This window comes from Suncus etruscus, chromosome 12 (assembly GCF_024139225.1).
Source record: "Suncus etruscus isolate mSunEtr1 chromosome 12, mSunEtr1.pri.cur, whole genome shotgun sequence".
Lineage (NCBI taxonomy): Eukaryota > Metazoa > Chordata > Mammalia > Eulipotyphla > Soricidae > Suncus > Suncus etruscus.
The window spans coordinates 101,369,522-101,387,012 of record NC_064859.1 but is presented as its reverse complement, the minus strand read 5'-3'; the positions used below and the strand labels follow the sequence as shown (position 1 = coordinate 101,387,012).

General features: G+C 48.6%; 1 protein-coding gene across 1 annotated transcript in view; it reads right to left on the bottom strand.

Annotated features, from left to right (window-relative positions):
- Nucleotides 1–562: 562 nt before the first annotated feature.
- QPCT (glutaminyl-peptide cyclotransferase) overlaps nt 563–17,491 on the bottom strand; it is a 29,342-nt gene continuing 12,413 nt past the window's right edge. Inside the window, exons 2-7 of the mRNA XM_049784265.1 lie at nt 13,766–13,912; nt 10,511–10,786; nt 7,412–7,591; nt 6,237–6,336; nt 2,133–2,249; nt 563–873 (exon numbers count right to left, since the gene is read on the bottom strand). Coding sequence (XP_049640222.1) covers nt 716–873; nt 2,133–2,249; nt 6,237–6,336; nt 7,412–7,591; nt 10,511–10,786; nt 13,766–13,912 — 978 coding nt within the window. The 3' untranslated portion in view covers nt 563–715. The remainder of the gene's footprint in view (nt 874–2,132; nt 2,250–6,236; nt 6,337–7,411; nt 7,592–10,510; nt 10,787–13,765; nt 13,913–17,491) is intronic.

Below are 17,491 nucleotides of genomic sequence, written 5' to 3'. Positions count from 1 at the left end.
GAGTGCTAGAACTGGCTTCATTACCATGTTCAGCTAGGATACCTTGATTTTTTAAAATTAATTAAAACAAGGAAACAAATTAAGGAAATAAAGCCAAACCAAAAAAATATAACAACAAACAAACAAACAAAAAAAAAAAAAGCAAAAAAAATCCTTAGGATTTGACAACAAAACTGAACTTTCCGGGAGCATAGGAGGAGTAACCAAAGGGTGAAAGAGTGGAATTGCTTGGCTGGAGCAATAGCACAGCGGGGAGGGTGTTTGCCTTGCACATGGCCCACCAGAGTCGATCCCCAGCATCCCATATGGTCCCCTGAGCTCTCCTCAGGAGTGAATTCTTGAGCAGAGAGCCAGGAGCAATGCCTAGACACCGCCGGGTACGGCCCCCAAAACAAAACAAAACAAAACAAAACAAAAAGAGTTGAATGGTCAACATGGAGAAACATCATTACTTTGGTGTCGGAGCGGTTCAAGCATCTGAAGACACAGGGTGCTATACCCCTAAAGAAGCACAATGTTGGAAGCCAACAGAGGCCCATAAGAATAGAGACACCTTGGAGGCTCTGATGCAAATCTAGGATTTATTGATCACATATTCAAAGAGATCTGCAGCGAGGAGCACGACGGTAGAGGCTTCCTCGTAACGTTGGCTGCAATCAGATGTCACCGCGATTCTGTCCTTGAGAACTGCTGGGTCCTTCTCAGGCACAGCCAGCTATGACAGAGGCCTGAGATGCAGGTACTCGGCCACAAACACTTGCATGATCTTGTTCAGGTTGTCGATGGAGCCTCTGTCCAGATTCTCTTCATTGTCGTCCATGGTGTGCCAGACATCAGGAAAAGGAAACGTGATGAGAAGCAGAACTGGGACCCCTGAGAAGGGAAGAGGAAGAAGCGGCTTGGAATGAAAAAAGGGTTTCCAGGAAGTTGGCCAGAAAGTTTCCTCCTTTGAGCAAAATGAGAATTCTTGGCTCTGCAAAAACTGTGATAGCAATAGCATAGTGGGAAGAGCATTTGTCTTGCATGCGGCTGACCCAGGTTTAACCCCTGGCATCCAATAGGGCACCCCAAGTCTGCCAGGAGGAACCCCTGAGAGCTGTTGAGTTTGGCCCCAAAACAAAACAAAACAAAACATCAAAAACAAAACAAAACGAAACAAAACAAAAAATCCTGATAATCCCTCACACTTCGACTTCCTTGAACCCTAGTATTCCAAAGTCAACAAAGCCATTCAGGAGGGAAACTTAAGACACTGATTATGGGGGCCAGAGAGATAGCATAGTGGTAGGGCATTTGCTTATATGCGGCCAACCCGGGGCAGACCCGGATTCAATCCCCAGCATCCCATAGGGTCCCCCGAGCCTGCCAGGAGCGATTTTTGAGTGCAGAGTCAAGAGTAACCCCTGAGTGTCGCTGGGTGTGATCCAAAAGCCAAAAAAGACACTGATTATATGCTGGTCCCTATTCTAAGATAAGGCAAAGCCCTGCCTTAGGGACCTTCTGCACATAAACCAGTAAAAGAACTACCACTGGATCCTGGAAGAAACCAGGGGGAAGCTGGGGGAAACTGTGAGAAGGACCCCCGGGCAAATTTCCAAGACTCTGATTCCCACCAGCTCCACACAAAGTGCAAGAAGGACCAGCCAAGGGTGCGAGCAATGCTAGGGCAGGAGCTTGGAGCCGCGGCCTCCAGGGAGGGAGTAGTAGAGAGGCGAGTTCCAGATTACAGAAGGATTCCCATGAGAGAAAATAGGAGCCATAGGGTAACTGGTGGAAGCTTTTCTTTTTTTTTCTTTTTTTTTTTTTTGTTTTTTTTTGGGCCACACCTGTTTGACGCTCAGGGGTTACTCCTGGCTATGAGCTCAGAAATCGCCCCTGGCTTGGGGAGACCATATGGGACACCGGGGGTTCGAACCGCGGTCCGTCCTACGCTAGTGCTTGTAAGGCAGACACCTTACCTCTAGCGCCACCTTCCCGGCCCCTGGTGGAAGCTTTTCTAAGCCATGAACTCAGTGGGGTGACCCTGCATGCTCAGAGTGACTAGAAAGAACCATTTGGAGTAACATGGATGATGGTTTGGTCTGGTTTGCTTTGGCAGAGGGCGCATGTCCAACCAGACACATCATTCTTACCTCTTTTCAAGAATGGAATATGGTCATCCTGAATGCCCATTCCCTGGCTCTCAGTCTGGAAATAGGGTCTCTCCAACGAGTGGTTCTTGAGCAAACCCAATTCATGGAGTTCACGTTCTGTAGAGAATAGAAACAGCTGCTAAGACTCAGGTTCTGAGCAACTGACACCCAGAATGCACCGGGTCAGGAGGGCTTGTCACCCTACATATGTGGGGGAATCGCTTGAAAATCACACACTGGAGGGACAGAGACGTAGTATAGTGGGGAGGTATTTACTCTGCATATAAAGGGTTCAACCCCCAGCATCCCATATGCTATCCAGGAGTGAGCCTTGAGCATTCCCAAGTATGGCCCCCAAACCCAACAAAAACCAAAGGAAACACAATATAATAGGGGTGCGTGGTCACCTCTGTGATGCCCTGGGCATCCAAGCATGGTTTGGAGTCAGTCCCAGGAGAAAGAGCCACAGTGGACAGAAAGTGGAGGAAGGAGAATGGGAAGCAAAGAACAAAGCACTGGTGTAGACCCAACCCTACACTGTCTACGTTGGTGCTTCAGGGGAGAGACAAGGTGCCCACAGAAGGGTCCCCAGCTTTCTAGGGGACTCCGAGGCCCTCACGGTTGTGCTCGTCCTGCTTATCTCCTTGCCAGAGCCCAGGGCAGTCCTGGCTTCCCCCTAAGCAGGTTCTGATCTGTACCAGGAGTTGAGTTGAGTTGGCAAGAAGCATTATATGGTGGCCAGAGGGGCTGGGAGAGCTGGTGGGTTGCTACTCGGTGGGCAGGGGTGACAGAGCGGGGAAATGCTCTCCTGAGCTGTTGACTGCACTGTTGTGATATGTGTGAGAATGGGTGTGTGAATGTGTGAGCTTGAATGTGTGTGTGTGTGTGTGTGTGTGTGTGTGTGTGTGTGTGTGTGTGTGTGTGGTGAGTGAGAAGCAGCAGGTGGTATTTGAGGAACAGGCACTGAGCTCTGAAGAACTGAATTTATTCACCTTCTCTTTTCTTTTTCTTTCCTTTTTTTTCGGTTCCTTTGGTTTGGGGGCCACTCCCAATGGTGCTCAGGGCTTACTCCTGGTGCTGCACTCAAGAATTAGTCCCTAAGGGCCGGAGCAGTGGCACAAACAGTAAGGCATCTGCCTTGCCCACGCTAGCCTAGAATAGACTGCGGTTCGATCCCCTGGCATCCCATATGGTTCCCCAAGCCAGGAGCGATTTCTGAGTGCATAGCCAGGAGTAATCCCTGAGCATCACTGGGTGTGACCCAAAAATAAACAAACAAAAAAAAATTAGTCCCTGGGGCCAGAGCAGTGGCACAAGTGGTAAGGCATTTGCCTCGTATGTGGCTAACCTAGGACAGACCACGATTTGATTCCCCGGCGTCCCATATGGTCCCCCTTACCAGGGACGATTGCTGAGCTCAGAGCCAGGAGTAAGTCAGCCCTGAGCACCGCCATTGGATGTGTCCCAAAAACAAAACAAAATAAAACAAAAGAATCACTGGGCCAGAGTGATAGCACAGTGGTAGGGTGTTTGCCTTGCACAGGGCTGACCCAGAACAGACCTTGGTACAATGCATTTGCCTTGTACACAGCTAACCTAGCTAACCATGGTTTGATTCCCCACTGTCCCATATGGTCCCCAAGCCAGGAGCGATTTCTGAACACAGAGACAGAAGTAACCCCTGAGTGTCATCGGGTGTGACCCAAAAGTCAAAAAAAAAAAAAAAAGAATCACTCCTGGCAGTGCTCAAGAGACCATATAGGGGGGACTGGAGAGATAGCACAGCGGCGTTTGCCTTGCAAGCAGCCAATCCAGGACCAAAGGTGGTTGGTTCGAATCCCGGCGTCCCATATGGTCCCCCCCGTGCCTGCCAGGAGCTATTTCTGAGCAGACAGCCAGGAGTAACCCCTGAGCACCGCTGGGTGTGGCCCCCCCCAAAAAAAGAGACCATATGGGGTGTCTGGATCAAGTCCAGGGCTGAGGCGTGCAAGCAATCACCCTCTCCACTGTGCTGTCACTCGGCCCTATTCACCTTTTCTCGCTCACAGGCCTCTCTCTTGAGCGAGCTTTGTGTCTCCACCTGGCTTGGGGCCTAAACGCACGGGAGAGACCTTTGTCCCATCAGTCCCGAGTGTAGGTTTGGCCTAGTTAGATCAGCAAAGATAGACAGATGGTAGTCGATGTTTGCCCTGGTCTTTTGATGGCTGTTGGTTCCACCCACCCATTCCACCCCACCCTCTGCTTTCCTCTCATATTTCTGTTTTTCATTTTTGCTCGGTTTGTATTTTTTGGGCGGTGCTCAGGGTTTACTCCTAGCTCTGTACTTTGGGGTCACTCCTGGCAGGCTTGAGGGAGTCCTATGGGATACCAGGGACTGAACCCTGGGTCAGCTTTGTGCAAGGCAAACACATTTCCTGCTGTTCCTTCAGCCCTGGTCTTGTCTTCATAATTCTCGGCAGTGACCCTGCTTCATATCTATAACCTGGGACAGCAGGGCAGCCTCCATCCCGGCTCTGCCCTTAGGAAAACAGGTAGGCTGTTCTCCAGTCAGATAAGGACTGATTTATCTGAGGCTCCCTGAGGCCGGAGTCTCCCCTAAGCACTGCCCTTAAGCTCCCACAGTCCAAGCAACCCAAAGGGAAAGGGAAGGTTTGAAAGGACAAGAGGAAGACGGGAACAGAAAAGGAAAGAAAAGTAAACACAAAAAGCAGTATTTTCTTTTTCTTTTGTTTTAAATTTTATTATATTTACTTATTTTTGGGTTTGAGGCCATACCTAGCAGTGCTCAGGAGTTACTCCTGGATTTGCACTTCTAGCAGTGATCTGGAGAACCCTATGGGGTACCAGGGATCTGATCTGAGTCAGATCAGAGGCAAATGCTCTCCCCACTGTGCTGTTGCTTCGGCCTAAAGTAGTATTTTCTGTTCCTGTTGCGTAACACATTTCCACACAGAAGTTTCATGTGCAGGTGAAGAGAAATGAGGAACACAGCAGCAGGGGCCGGGCGGTGGCGCTAGAGGTAAGGTGCCTGCCTTGCCTGCGCTAGCCTTGGACGAACCGCGGTTCGATCCCCCGGCGTCCCATATGGTCCCCCAAGCCAGGAGCAACTTCTGAGCGTATAGCCAGGAGTAACCCCTGAGCGTCACCAGGTGTGGCCCAAAAACAAAAACAAAAACAAAACAAAAAAAGAGAAACACAGCAGCCAAGTGAGATGGAGAAAACAGGGGCACGGGGCAAACTCAAAGTTGTACTGAGGCCTTGGAGTTTGGATTTGGGGGTGTTTGAGCTCAGAGAGGTCCCGCCCATGCAGGGGCAGCTTCCTACATGTATGAAGCCACAAGTTTTGTCCCCAGCACTGCTGTGAAAGTGTCACAACCACACGTGTGACCCAGGACACACCGACAGAAACAGCAATAGAGGTTCAGAGTGATAGTACAGCAGGGAGGGCATTTGCCTTGCATGCAGCTAACCAGGGACAGACCTGGGATCCATCTCCAACATCCTATAGGGTCCCCTGAGCCTGCCAGGAGTGACCCCTGAGCCTCAGCAGGTATGGTCCAAGAAGGAAGGAAGGAGGGAAGGAAGGAAGGAGGGAAGGAAGGAAGGAAGGAAGGAAGGAAGGAAGGAAGGAAGGAAGGAAGGAAGGAAGGAAGGAAGGAAGGAAGGAAGGAAGGAAGGAAGGAAGGAAGGAAGGAAGGAAGGAAGGAAGGAAAGGAAGGAAGGAAGGAAAGGAGGGAGGGAGGGAGGAAAAAAAGGAAGGAAGAAGAAAGAAGAAAGGAAGAAGAAAGGAAGGAAGAAAAGAAAGAAGGAAGGAAGAGAGAAAGAAGAAAGAGTGAGGAAGGAAGAAGAAAAAGAAAAAGAAGAAAGGAAGGAGAGAGAAAGGAAGGAAGGAGAGAGAAAGAAAAGAAAGGAAGTAAGGAAGAAAGAAGAAAGAAAAGAAGGAAGGAGAAAGGAAGAAAGGTAGGAAGGAAAGGAGGGAGGGAGGAAGGGAGGAAGGAATGAAGGAGAAAGAAACAGCAAAGGAAGAGGAAGCAGGGAGAGGGGGAAGCAGGGAGCCCCATTTCCCAGTGGGGAGAAACCTGTCTGGAAGACAGTGACACTCACCAATTTCTTGCAATCTTCTAAACCACCTGGCAGTGTTGGGGAAAAAGCTGGAAAACCTGGGGTTCGGGGCTCCAATCAGATCCAGCAAGACAAATAAATCCTAAGGAAGAGAGATGGTCATGTTTTCTCACTGTTCCCAAGTACCTTTTCTATTTGTCAATGATAAAAAATTAAAAAATAAAAATAAAATAAAATCTTGGGGGCCGGAGAGATAGCCTGGAGGTAAGGCATTTGCTTTTCATGCAGAAGGTCATCGGTTGGAATCCCGGCATCCCATAGGGTCCCCTGAGCCTGCCAGGAATGATTTCTGAGCATGGAGCCAGTAGTAACCACTGAGCTCTGCCGGGTATGACCCAAAACCAAAAAAAAAAAAAAAAAAAAAAGATAGAAAAATAAATAAATAAAATAAAATCAGAGGCCAGAGGGGAGGGTGTTTGCCTTGCAGTGAGTTGGACCTGAGTTCAATCCTCAGCATTCTGTAGGGTTGGTCGCCTGAGCCTGCCAGGAGTGATTCCTGAGCGCAGAGCCGGGTATGGCCCCAAAATGAAACAAAAACAAAAATATCAAAATAAGTCCAAATAAGTTAATTTGGGGGATCAGAGAGACAGCATGGCAGAATAGCACTGAGTTGGGCTCATTTCTGGCTTTGCTCAGGTGCCAGCTGGTATTTTGGGGACCAAACGCAGGTCAACAGCTTACAAGGCAAACGCCCTCCCTGCCGTGCTATGGCTCCAGCCCTGACCCCAGACCCCTAAGCCCTGAGCCATAAGGCGCCAAAAGAAGTGATGTAAGGGGGAGTCCGGATTCCCAAGCTATGGCATAAGGTTCCCCGAGGACCTTCCAAGTAGCCAGTTCGGGGAACAGGGCGGGGAGAGGGTGTAGAAAAGTCGGTGACCCCATGGAGGGAGGTCCTGGGGGAGAGAGTGTCAGGTAGGATGGGGGCCTTGAAGAGTGACCATCAAGAGGCTGGGGGTCACACCCTCTGCTGCTGTCAGGGCAACCTCCAAACGTGTCCAGAATGACACATATGCACACGTGGCAGGCGCACCCTGACCCAGACATTCTCAGCATACGATGCCCTCCCAGCTTTCCAGTGGGGAATCCTCCCAGAGGGTTGGATGATCCCTGCTCACTGGGCCTGCAGACACCCCCACATACCCCACCCGCCCACTCACAATGCCGTGCAGCTGGGTGGTGACCCTGGCCCCTGGTGGGTGCGGCGTGGCCCCCATCTTGCTGGCCAGGTTCCGGGAGCCATAGAGGGAGTCGTTGGGGGACCAGGTCTGAAAGGCCTCCTCACCATCAAAGAAGATCAGCTGCAGGGACAGGTCTGAGCGAGAGCCTTCCACCTGGGTCTGAGGGCAGACAGACAAAGACAGAAACAGAGACACAAAGAGAGAGATGAAGATAGAGTGGGAGAGAGACAGAGAGGGGGAGAGAGAAACAGAGGCAGAGAAACATAAAGGGACCAAGACAAAAAGAGTGAGACAGAGAGACAGACAAAGACAGAGATAAAGGCAGAAAGACAGAGGTAGAGACAGAGAGAAGCATATAAAGAGATAGGGGAGAGAGACGGAAAGAGGAGTAAGAGAAACAGAGACAGAGAGACAGAAAGGAACCAAGAGAGACAAAAAGAGAGAGACCAAGAGGAAGCAGGGGTTGGAGAAAAAAGAAGAGAGAGAGATCGAGAGACAGATATAGACAGATAGAACAGAAAAAGACAGAGAGAGGGTAGAGAAAAACAGAGAGACATAAAGGACCGAGAGAGACAAAAGAAAAAGACAGGGGGACAGATATAGACAGAGACAGAGATAGACAAAGACCGAGAGAGACAGAGGAAGAGAGATAACAAGAGAGAAACAGAGACAAAAAGGGAGAGAGAGAGGAAGAGAGGGAAAGGCAGAGGGAGGGAGAAATAGACACAGAAGACAGAGACAGAGAGACAAAAAGGGAGCGAGAGATCAAGGAAGAGAACAGAAAAAGAAACAGAGAGAGAGAGAAGAGAGAGGGAGAGAAACAATTGGGTCCAGGCAGGGAGCAAGACCAGTGTCCCTGCTAGGTCACTCCCCACCTCCGAGAAATGTGGGGGCACATGCCAATCCCACGCACTTCTGTCCCACCTGGAGCTGCCCCTCTCAGAGTCACAGCCACCCAGCCCTTCCCTGCAGCTTCTCTCCCGGGCTCATAACTCAGTAACTGAGACAGGGACACCGTGGGGACTCAGCAGGGGCCTCCCAACTGGGCTCAGGGCTGTCTGCAGTGACCTTGAGTGTCTCTCCAAGAAGGACCTGTCTTTCTTTTTCCCCCAGGTCAACAATGCCCCGGTCACTGGCTTTTTGGGCTGGAGCCATTGGCCCCCAAAAGTCTGAGATTCTGAGGAGCTTCTCCTGTCCAGTTCTCCCCTCCAGACCACAGTGGAAAGGGGTGATTCTCAGCCAAGAGTCGAAAGTTGGGGACCACGAGAGGACAAACAAAACCCAAAGAAGTGGCAAAACAGCCAAGGGCTGGCTTTTTCCAGGCCCCCATCACGAGCAAAGATGAAGCCAAATTATCTCACTTTTATTTCGAAATCGATCCTTGATGAAAGCTTGTAGCAAAGGCTTCTCCAAGAGCTCAAAGGCAGGAGGGCTTTGGCAACAGATCGCCGGGTTGGCTGGGCCAGGTTGATCTGGTTCTGAGCTATACCAGAATACAAGGTCTTCGGAACTGAGCCCCTTTCTTCCAGGGGACCCGCAGACTCAGGCCTGGAATAGCAACTGGGCCAGAACAAAAGCTCTGCTATGCTTAGCAAAATTGAGCCAGATTTCCCCGATAACAAGAAAGTGTTTTTCTGCTCCTTGCTTTTCACCTGAAAATGCCTGGCTGACTCTCTGTCTGTCTCTCTCTCTCTCTCTCTCTCTCTCTCTCTCTCTCTCTCTCTCTCTCTCTCTCTCTCTCTCTCTCTGTCTGTCTCTCTCTGTCCCTCTCTCTCTCTGTCTCTGTCTCTCTCTGTCCCTCTCTCTCTAACTCTGTCTTTCTCTGTCCCTCTCTCTCTCCCTCTCTCTCTCTCTCTCACCTCTCTCTCTCCTCCTTGCTTTTCACCTGGAAATGCCTGACTAACTCTCGCTTTTCTTTTCCCCTTTTCCTTTCTTTCTTTTCCTTCCTTTCCTTTCTCCTTCCTCACTCCCACCTTCCTTCCCTCTTTCTTTTTCTCTTCCTTTCTTCTTTCTTCCATCTTTCCTTCCTCCTTCCTTCCCTCCATCTTATCTTCCTCCCTCCCTTCCTTCCTCTTTCTTTCTTTCTTTCTTCATCTCTTCCTCCTCCTTTTTTTTTTAAGGTCACAGCCTGCAGTACTCAGGGGCTAATCCTGGCTCTGCACTCAGAAATCGCTCTTGACAGGCTCGGGACCACATGGGATGCCTAGATTTGAACCACCATCCATCCTGCAATGGCTTTATGCAAGGCAAACACCCTACCGCTGTGCTTTGTCTTTGGTCCCTCTTCCTTCTTTTCTTTCCCTCTTTCCCTCTTTCCTTCCTTCCTTCCTTCCTTCCTTCTCTCCTCCTGCCTTCCTTCCCTCCTCCTTTCTCTCCTGTCCTTTCTCCCTCCCTCTTTCTCTTCCTTCTTTCCTTTCTTCCATTTTTCTTTTTCTTTCGTTTCTTTCTTCTCTCTCCTCTCCTGTCTCTCTCAGTGTCTCTGTCTTTCTGTGTCTGTCTGTCTCTCTCTCAACCACTCTGCAGCAATGCAATACTCTTCCCACCACAAGCACCACTAACTGCATTGTGACTGTTAAAATAAGAATTCTCACACATCTGCCTCTATGAACCTTCCACCTTCTTTGCTTCTTGGAAAGAAATCCATCCTTCAACTTTAAGACGCAACTATACCCATGAACTCGGGGGGTGGGAGGCAGTCAGTTTGTTTACTCTCCATCATCTTAGATCTGCTGGCCATGGCCTACACTTCAAAGAGCTTAATAACTCCCCACGAATATTCAATGAAGCTCATACTGTGGGTCACGGGGAAGAGTCTCCAGTTCTCTGTGGCCTCCTCCATCCCCAGAGGGTTCTAGAGTTTGCTCTGCGTGGCCTCTAATATTTTTGTTTGTTCATTTTTGTTTTGGGTCACACCCGGCAGCACTCAGGGGTTTCTCCTGGCTCTATGCTCAGAAATCGTCCCTGGCAGACACGGGGGACCAAATGAGATGCCAGGATTCGAACCACTGTCCTTCTGCATGCGAGGTAAACATCCTACCTCCATGCTATCTCTCCAGCCCCATCCCAGGGAAGAGATACCTTCAAGGAGAGAAGCTGCGTGTCCAAGGCGCGGGCCAGCTCTAGGATCATGGCGCAGGGCACGGCAGAGTCGGTGGCACCCACAAACACTTGGTTCCACTGGGGCATATACTTGGAGTCATAGTGGCAGGCGAGGACCAAGTGGCGTTTGGCGGAGGGATTAAGGGTGCTGATGATGTTGGAGAAAGACCGGTAACCAAAGGGGGTCCAGCTCAGGAACGTGTCTACTTGCACAGACCACGGGGCTTTCAGCCTCTGGAGCCTCTTCAGGATGTGCTGGTTGGAACAAAAACTCGAGTCAAATGGGACCACAGAGGCACTGGTTATGTTTTCAAAACGTTCCTGCGGCCTTTTCCATTAAAAATGATTGGAGAGATAGTACAGATAGTACAGAGATATAGTACAGTGGGTAGTGTTCTTGCCTTGCACATGGTAAACCCAGGTTTGATCCCTGACATCCATGTGGTTGTCCTAGCCCACCAGGAGTGATTCCAGAGCACAGATCTAGGAGCAAGCCCTGAGCATCACAGGGTGTGGCCCCCAAACAAAAGATGTTCAAGGCCACAGCATTAGTACAAAGGGGAAGGTGCTTGGCTTGCATATAGAGACCAGGGTTCAATTCCCAGAACTCCATATGGTCCCAAGCCACTCAGAAATAACCCCTGAGCATTTCTGGGTGTAGTCCCCCCAAAATGCAATCCATGACTTTCTTTCCGATCTGACTGCCCTTAATATCTCTTCCTTATCAAATTTCTATGGCCGTATGCAATGCCTTAACTGACCTTTAGACAGATATGTCCTTGTAACCCTTCCAGAACCCTCTACTTGCTTGTTCCCCAGCCCAGTCAAACAAGTCCTTCCTGTTGAGACAAACACCCACACGGATGCAGATACTTGGGCATGGGTAGTGCGGGAGAGTCCCAGGAACGTGGGCACTGTGAGGCTTGGTGGCACTCAGGTCAATGAGAAACGCTGAGGTCACACGACAAGTTGCTTTCTCTAGGCACGCCCAGCGTCGGGCCCGAGCGGGGCTTGGGCATGGATAAGCTGCTTCCCATCTCGTCTATCCTGGTCACTGGGGACAACTTGACCATTTCCAGAAGAAAAGCCAGAAGGCTGGAGACATAGCACAGTGGTAAGGCATTTGCCTTGCATGCAGCCAATCTGGGACAGACCCAGTTCGATTCCTGGCATCCCATATAGCCCCTCAAGGTTGCCAGGATCGATTTCTGAGCACAGAGCCAGGAGTAATCTCTGGGCATCGCTAGGTGTGGCCCCCCAAACCAATCAATCAATCAATAAACTGCAAAAAGAAAAAAGAAAAATAAGAAAACCCAGGGTTGGGGTGATTGCTGACCTTGCACATAGCCAAAAGAGGTTCAATTTCCAAAACTCATCATGGGGTCCCTTGAGCCCTACCAGGAGTGATGCCTGAGCACAGAGCCAGGAGGAAGCCTTGAGCTTCAACGTTATGTGGATTATTTCCTACGTCGGTGTTTGCTTTCAGACCCGGCTTCCCAATCTCTCAGGATAAGAGCATGAGGCTTCCGCTTCACTTGAGCACCACCAAAAGGGACCCCTGAATACATCCATGAGCACTGCCAGGTATGGCCAGAAAGGAGGAAACAAACAAACAAACAAAAACAGAACTAATGACTTATTCTCAATGAGAATATATGGAATCTGATGCTAGAACATTCGTTTGGACAGTGACATCACTGCATGCCTAAGCTTCCTGCAGAATAAGAAAATTAATTATCCATAGAGCTTTGAGGAAAACTCATAGAGATCATCTTTATTTAATAAACAAAAGCATATATTCCCAAACATCTGGTATCCTGATGATGAGCCGCTTCCTAAAATGCTTTCACCTTTTTTTCATGAGCAGCCCACATGCTCACAAAACGAAATAGGATTGCAGACTGTCTTGGCTTCCTCCAAGTCTCCCACACAAACTCGTGTCTCCGTTACCAAACAGGTCTTGGAAGTATTTTTGCTTTATCTCTGTTGACATAAAATCCTTTTAAAAAGCATCAACACATTCCCAGAAGGAGCTTTCCCTAAAGTAACCCTTTCCCCACCCCCCACCAGCACAAATATTTTCTATTTATCTTAGCAACTAATTTCTTAATAAGCAATAAATTGGCTGCATAACCTCATGAGATTGCCAATATCTCTTGTAGTTGAGTTTTGGCTTTGGGATGTTCTCTGCAAGTCCCCAGAGCAATCTCTGGGGGGTGGGGCGTGTTCTCACACTCCTGCTCTTCTCAGCAATTTCCAACACAGTGGGGCTTAGCTTCAAGAAGGCATTGGCTCTGAACAGCAGAAATCTCCAGTCCACTGGTGTCAAAAATGCAAGTTCAAGGGCCAGGGAGATGGGCCGAAGAGATAGCACAGCGGTAGAACATTTGCTTTGCACACAGCCGACCCAGGACAGATGGTGGTTCAAATCCCAGCATCCTATATGGTCCCCCAAGCCTGCCAGGAGCGATTTCTGAGCACAGAGCCAGGAGTAACCCCTGAGCACCACCAGGTGTGGCCCCAAAACAACAACAACAATAAAATCACTCCTGGCAGGCATGGGGACCATATGGGACGCTGGAGATCAAACCCAGGTCGGCAGCTTACAAGGCAAATGCCCTCTTTGCTGTGCTACTGCTCTGGTCCCATGTTCTGGTTTTTAGTCTTACTCTGAGGAGGTATTGAGGGGCTGTTGAGCCACAAGAAACAGGACCCCCTAACCATGACCTCCCTTCCAGGGAGAAGACCCCGGCAGACAGGTGAGAAGGCCTGAGAGTGGAAAGACCTCCGGCTGCTTAGATGGGATGTCACTAAGAAAACGCAGTCAGGGGCCAGAGAGATAGCATGGAGGTAAGGCATTTGCCTTTCATGCAGAAGGTCATTGGTTCGAATCCCGGCGTCCCATATGGTCCCCTGTGCCTGCCAGGAGCAGTTTCTGAGCATAGAGCCAGGAGTAACCCCTGAACACTGCCGGGTGTAACCCAAAACACACACACACACACACACACACACACACACACAAGAGAAAAGAAAACACAGGCAGGCTGCGGGAACATTAGAACCATGACCTGGAACCGAGCATCCCATCTGAAGTTCGGTCTATTAGATACCTGGGGCCCACCCTGGCTGTTCTTACACTAGCCCATGAGCACACAGATCGGGGTGTCTGCCCACCCCAAATACAGGGCCTGTTCCTAGTCTCAGAATAGCAAACAGAGGACAGGCTGTTCTCACCAGGCGGGCTGCGTAGCTTCCAGAAGTGCCGGGGACACGCTCTATCAGTATCGGGGTCAGGTCGTCCTTCCACATGTTGGAGATGTTGGTGCCCTCTGCAATGTGCCCAAGTGATGCGGGATCCAAAATGGCAGGTTGGTGATGATACTGAGGACAAAACAGAGTCACACAGCTGACCGGGCATTTCCCAAGGTTTTAAGGCTCTCCCTGAGAACAAAGCACCAAACTGTTGCAGGTGAAGCATCTCTGGGCTGATAACTCTGCAGCCATTTCAGACGTGGGGAGCTTTCCCCACCCTTAGGGCTAGACCCAACAGCCGTCACCCCCCCCACCTCCTCCTTTCACTGTCATTACAGCCCCGTAGGCACTTGTGAGATGTGTAAGACAAAGATATGGAAGAAGCTGATTGTTTTGAGAATGATCTGTGCAGTTTAAACTTTGATATTATGACAGCCAACAGTGCCTATGCAAAATGCCATCACTTTTGTAAATTCTGCTCTGGGGTTCCTGCCTCTTGCAGAAAACAATAGAACACAATTTATGTAATGTACCCCTCTCAATTTTTTAAACAAAGAAGGGACAGTTGCTAGGTTCCACCTTATTTTACCTAAAATGAAAGTCATCCCTGGTTCCTTTGTATGTTTGTTTACCACTTGGAATTGCCCCCAAACAGAGATGGTTTTACCTGGAAACCTGGGTGGGACTGGCTCAGGATAGCCTGAGCTATCTGCCCTTACTCTGTCCTTACTGCCCCACCCAAAGGTGGTCTCTGTACTCAATAGAAAAACGGTAGTTTTTGCAGGCAGCAGGCACTCCATAAAAAGGAGACTGCCAGATTATTTGTGTTTCACCTTCAGCCTGGTTTGGATTATTTCATTCATGATCTTGATTCAGTCTCATTCACCCGGGCTTGGAGATATGGCGCATGGGGTGATTTTACAGGTGCTCAGCAGATTTGATGGGAAGGTTGAGTAGAAGTCCACAAGCTCCATGAGCAAAAACAATAACATTAACAATAACCAGTACTGATCCACTCAGTAAATCCTCAGACCATGGCTGTAAGGACCGCCATGATTAGATAAAGCAAATAATCAAGGGGGGGAGGGATCAATCATTACCAATTTATTTTTATTGATCTATTTTCTGATCATCCCATTTGTCATTTTGGTCGTAGCAAGCAATATGAAGTAAAATTATGAAATTATGTGTCAGCTAGGGGGCTAGCTTGGGGGAGTGGGAGGAACATTGATGGAGGGAAGGTCACACTGGGGGAGTGAAACTGTGTTGGAACATTGCACACCTGAAACAATTGTATTATTAACATTTTTGTAAATCAAAGTGTTAGAATAAAATTTTTTTAAGATTTTTAGGGACCGGAGAGATAGCATGGAGGTAAGGCGTTTGCCTTGCATGCAGGTTAGTGGTTCGAATCCCGGCATCCCATATGGTCCCCTGAGCCTGCCAGGTTTGATTTCTGAGCATAGAGCCAGTAGTAACCCCTGAGCGCTGCCGGGTGTGACCCAAAGCCCCCCCCAAATAAAAAAAGATTTTCCCAAACATTTGACAGCTGAAAAATAATCACCCTGAACCTCTAAATAGTGGGCATATCCAATGAAGCCAGAAAGATAATACGAAAGATACGTACTGGCCTTGCACACAGCCAATCCCCAATTAACCTCAGTTCAGTCCCCTGTACCCTATTTTGTTCTCCAAGCCACTCCTGGAAGTTATCTTCATACAGAGTCAGGAGTAATCCCTGAGCAATGCTGAATGTGGCAAATAAATAAATAAGCACACTTCAAAATTGTTTTCTTAGATAGAGAAGGTTCAACAAATTGCTCTGGCTGCTCTGTTTACAAAATTGATGTTGTATTTTGAACTGGGGAATTAATAGTAAACACTTAACCCACATCCCACAGCTGCTGCCGTGTAAATGGTAAAGCTTCCCAGCTTTACGACTAATCTCAGAAGAGATGCAAACCAAGCTGATGGAACTCTTGTGTAGACTCACGTGTAAGCTGGTGTTTGGGCTGAAAATTCTCGAGCACCTACAGGAGAGGGATGGGTCAGGTCCTTGCCCTGCTGAGGAAATCCCAGCACTCACACCCACACCCCACAGCCACTATCATGCAAACCATGCAAATGCCCCAGCTTCATTGCTTCATGACTCTGCAGAGTCTCTGAGACATCTCTGCAGAGACGCCAAGCCGATAAAATTCCCAGGTACCCAGAGCCTGAAGTTCTAGAGTGTGTAGCCACCTACATGGCCATGTGATGCCTCAATATTGACAGCCCAGTAGGAGCTCGGCAAATTAGATGAAAAAGTATCATAGACGCCACCTAAAATCAATAAATAAAAACAACACAGATGGCTCAACCAACTAACAACAAGCAACTCAGTAAATCCTCAGAGGATGACTTCCTAACCCCATTGTGAGATACAACAATTGTCACAAATTTTCCCTTATTGAATTATAAAATAAATCACAAGAATTCTGAGATCACCCCCACATGCCATTTTCCACCCCCAGGCAGAAAGGTCTGAAGAAGCAGTGTGTCCATGAAGGATTAATAAACCAATCCAATCGGGAGAAAGTCAGTCTGCTTTTCACCTCGTGGTCTCTCTGAGCACGCCAAGCCAAAACTGACTTTCCTTTATTAAACCAATACCCATTCACCAGGAGGGGGAAGGTTGGGTGATTCGGGGTGGCTTTTATGTATCAAAGGGAGAGATTTAAAGGAAAGAGGAAAATGGGGGTGAACGCCTTTGTTTTGGGTTAATGCTGGGTGTCATCTTACACCGAACTGTTTTGGTTGATAATTCCACTTACTATTTTGTTGTAACAGGCAATAGAAAATTATTTTGTGCCTGCCAAAAGGATAAGTTTGGGATGGGGTGGGAAACTGGAGACACTGGTAGAGGGAAAATCACAGTAGTGGTGCGATTGGCATTGGAACACTATATGCCCAAAACAACTCTATTAAGAACAACTTTGTAAACCATATTTTAAGTACAGTTTAAAACAAATATGCAAGGCAGCTAGGGGGTAAAATAGTCAACACTTATTTCCTGTGTCACTTTTAGTGACTTTGGGGAGAATTATTTTATAAAAATTAAGGTGAAAACAGCAATTATGGGGCCGGAGAGATGGCATGGAGGTGGGGCATTTGCCTTGCATGCAGAAGGACAGTGGTTCCAATCCTGGCGTCCCATATGGTCCCCTGAACCTGCCAAGCACTCTTGTTTATTTCTGAGCATAGAGCCAGGAGGAACCCCTGAGCGTTGACGGGTGTGACCCAAAAACAAAAAAGAAAAGAAAAGAAAAAAGAGCAATTATTGATCTGTTCTTTTTTGTTTGTTTGTTTGTTTGGGTTTTGGGGGGGGATTGGGCCACACCCGGCGGCACTCAGGGGTTACTCCTGGCTATCTGCTCAGAAATAGCTCCTGGCAGGCACGGGATTTGAGCCAACTACCTTAGATATGGGATATGGGATGCCGGGATTTGAGCCAACTACCTTAGATCCTGGGTCGGCTGCTTGCAAGGCAAACGCCATTGTGCTATCTCTCAGGCCCTATTCATCTGTTCTTAATAACATCAGTATTTAAAAAAAAAAAACTAGCACCAACAAAATAATATACTTTGTTAGCATGTTTGTTTTTCTTTTTAGGGTGTTTTGGGGTCACATCTGGCAGTGTGTCACATCTGCACTACCCAGAAGTGCTGG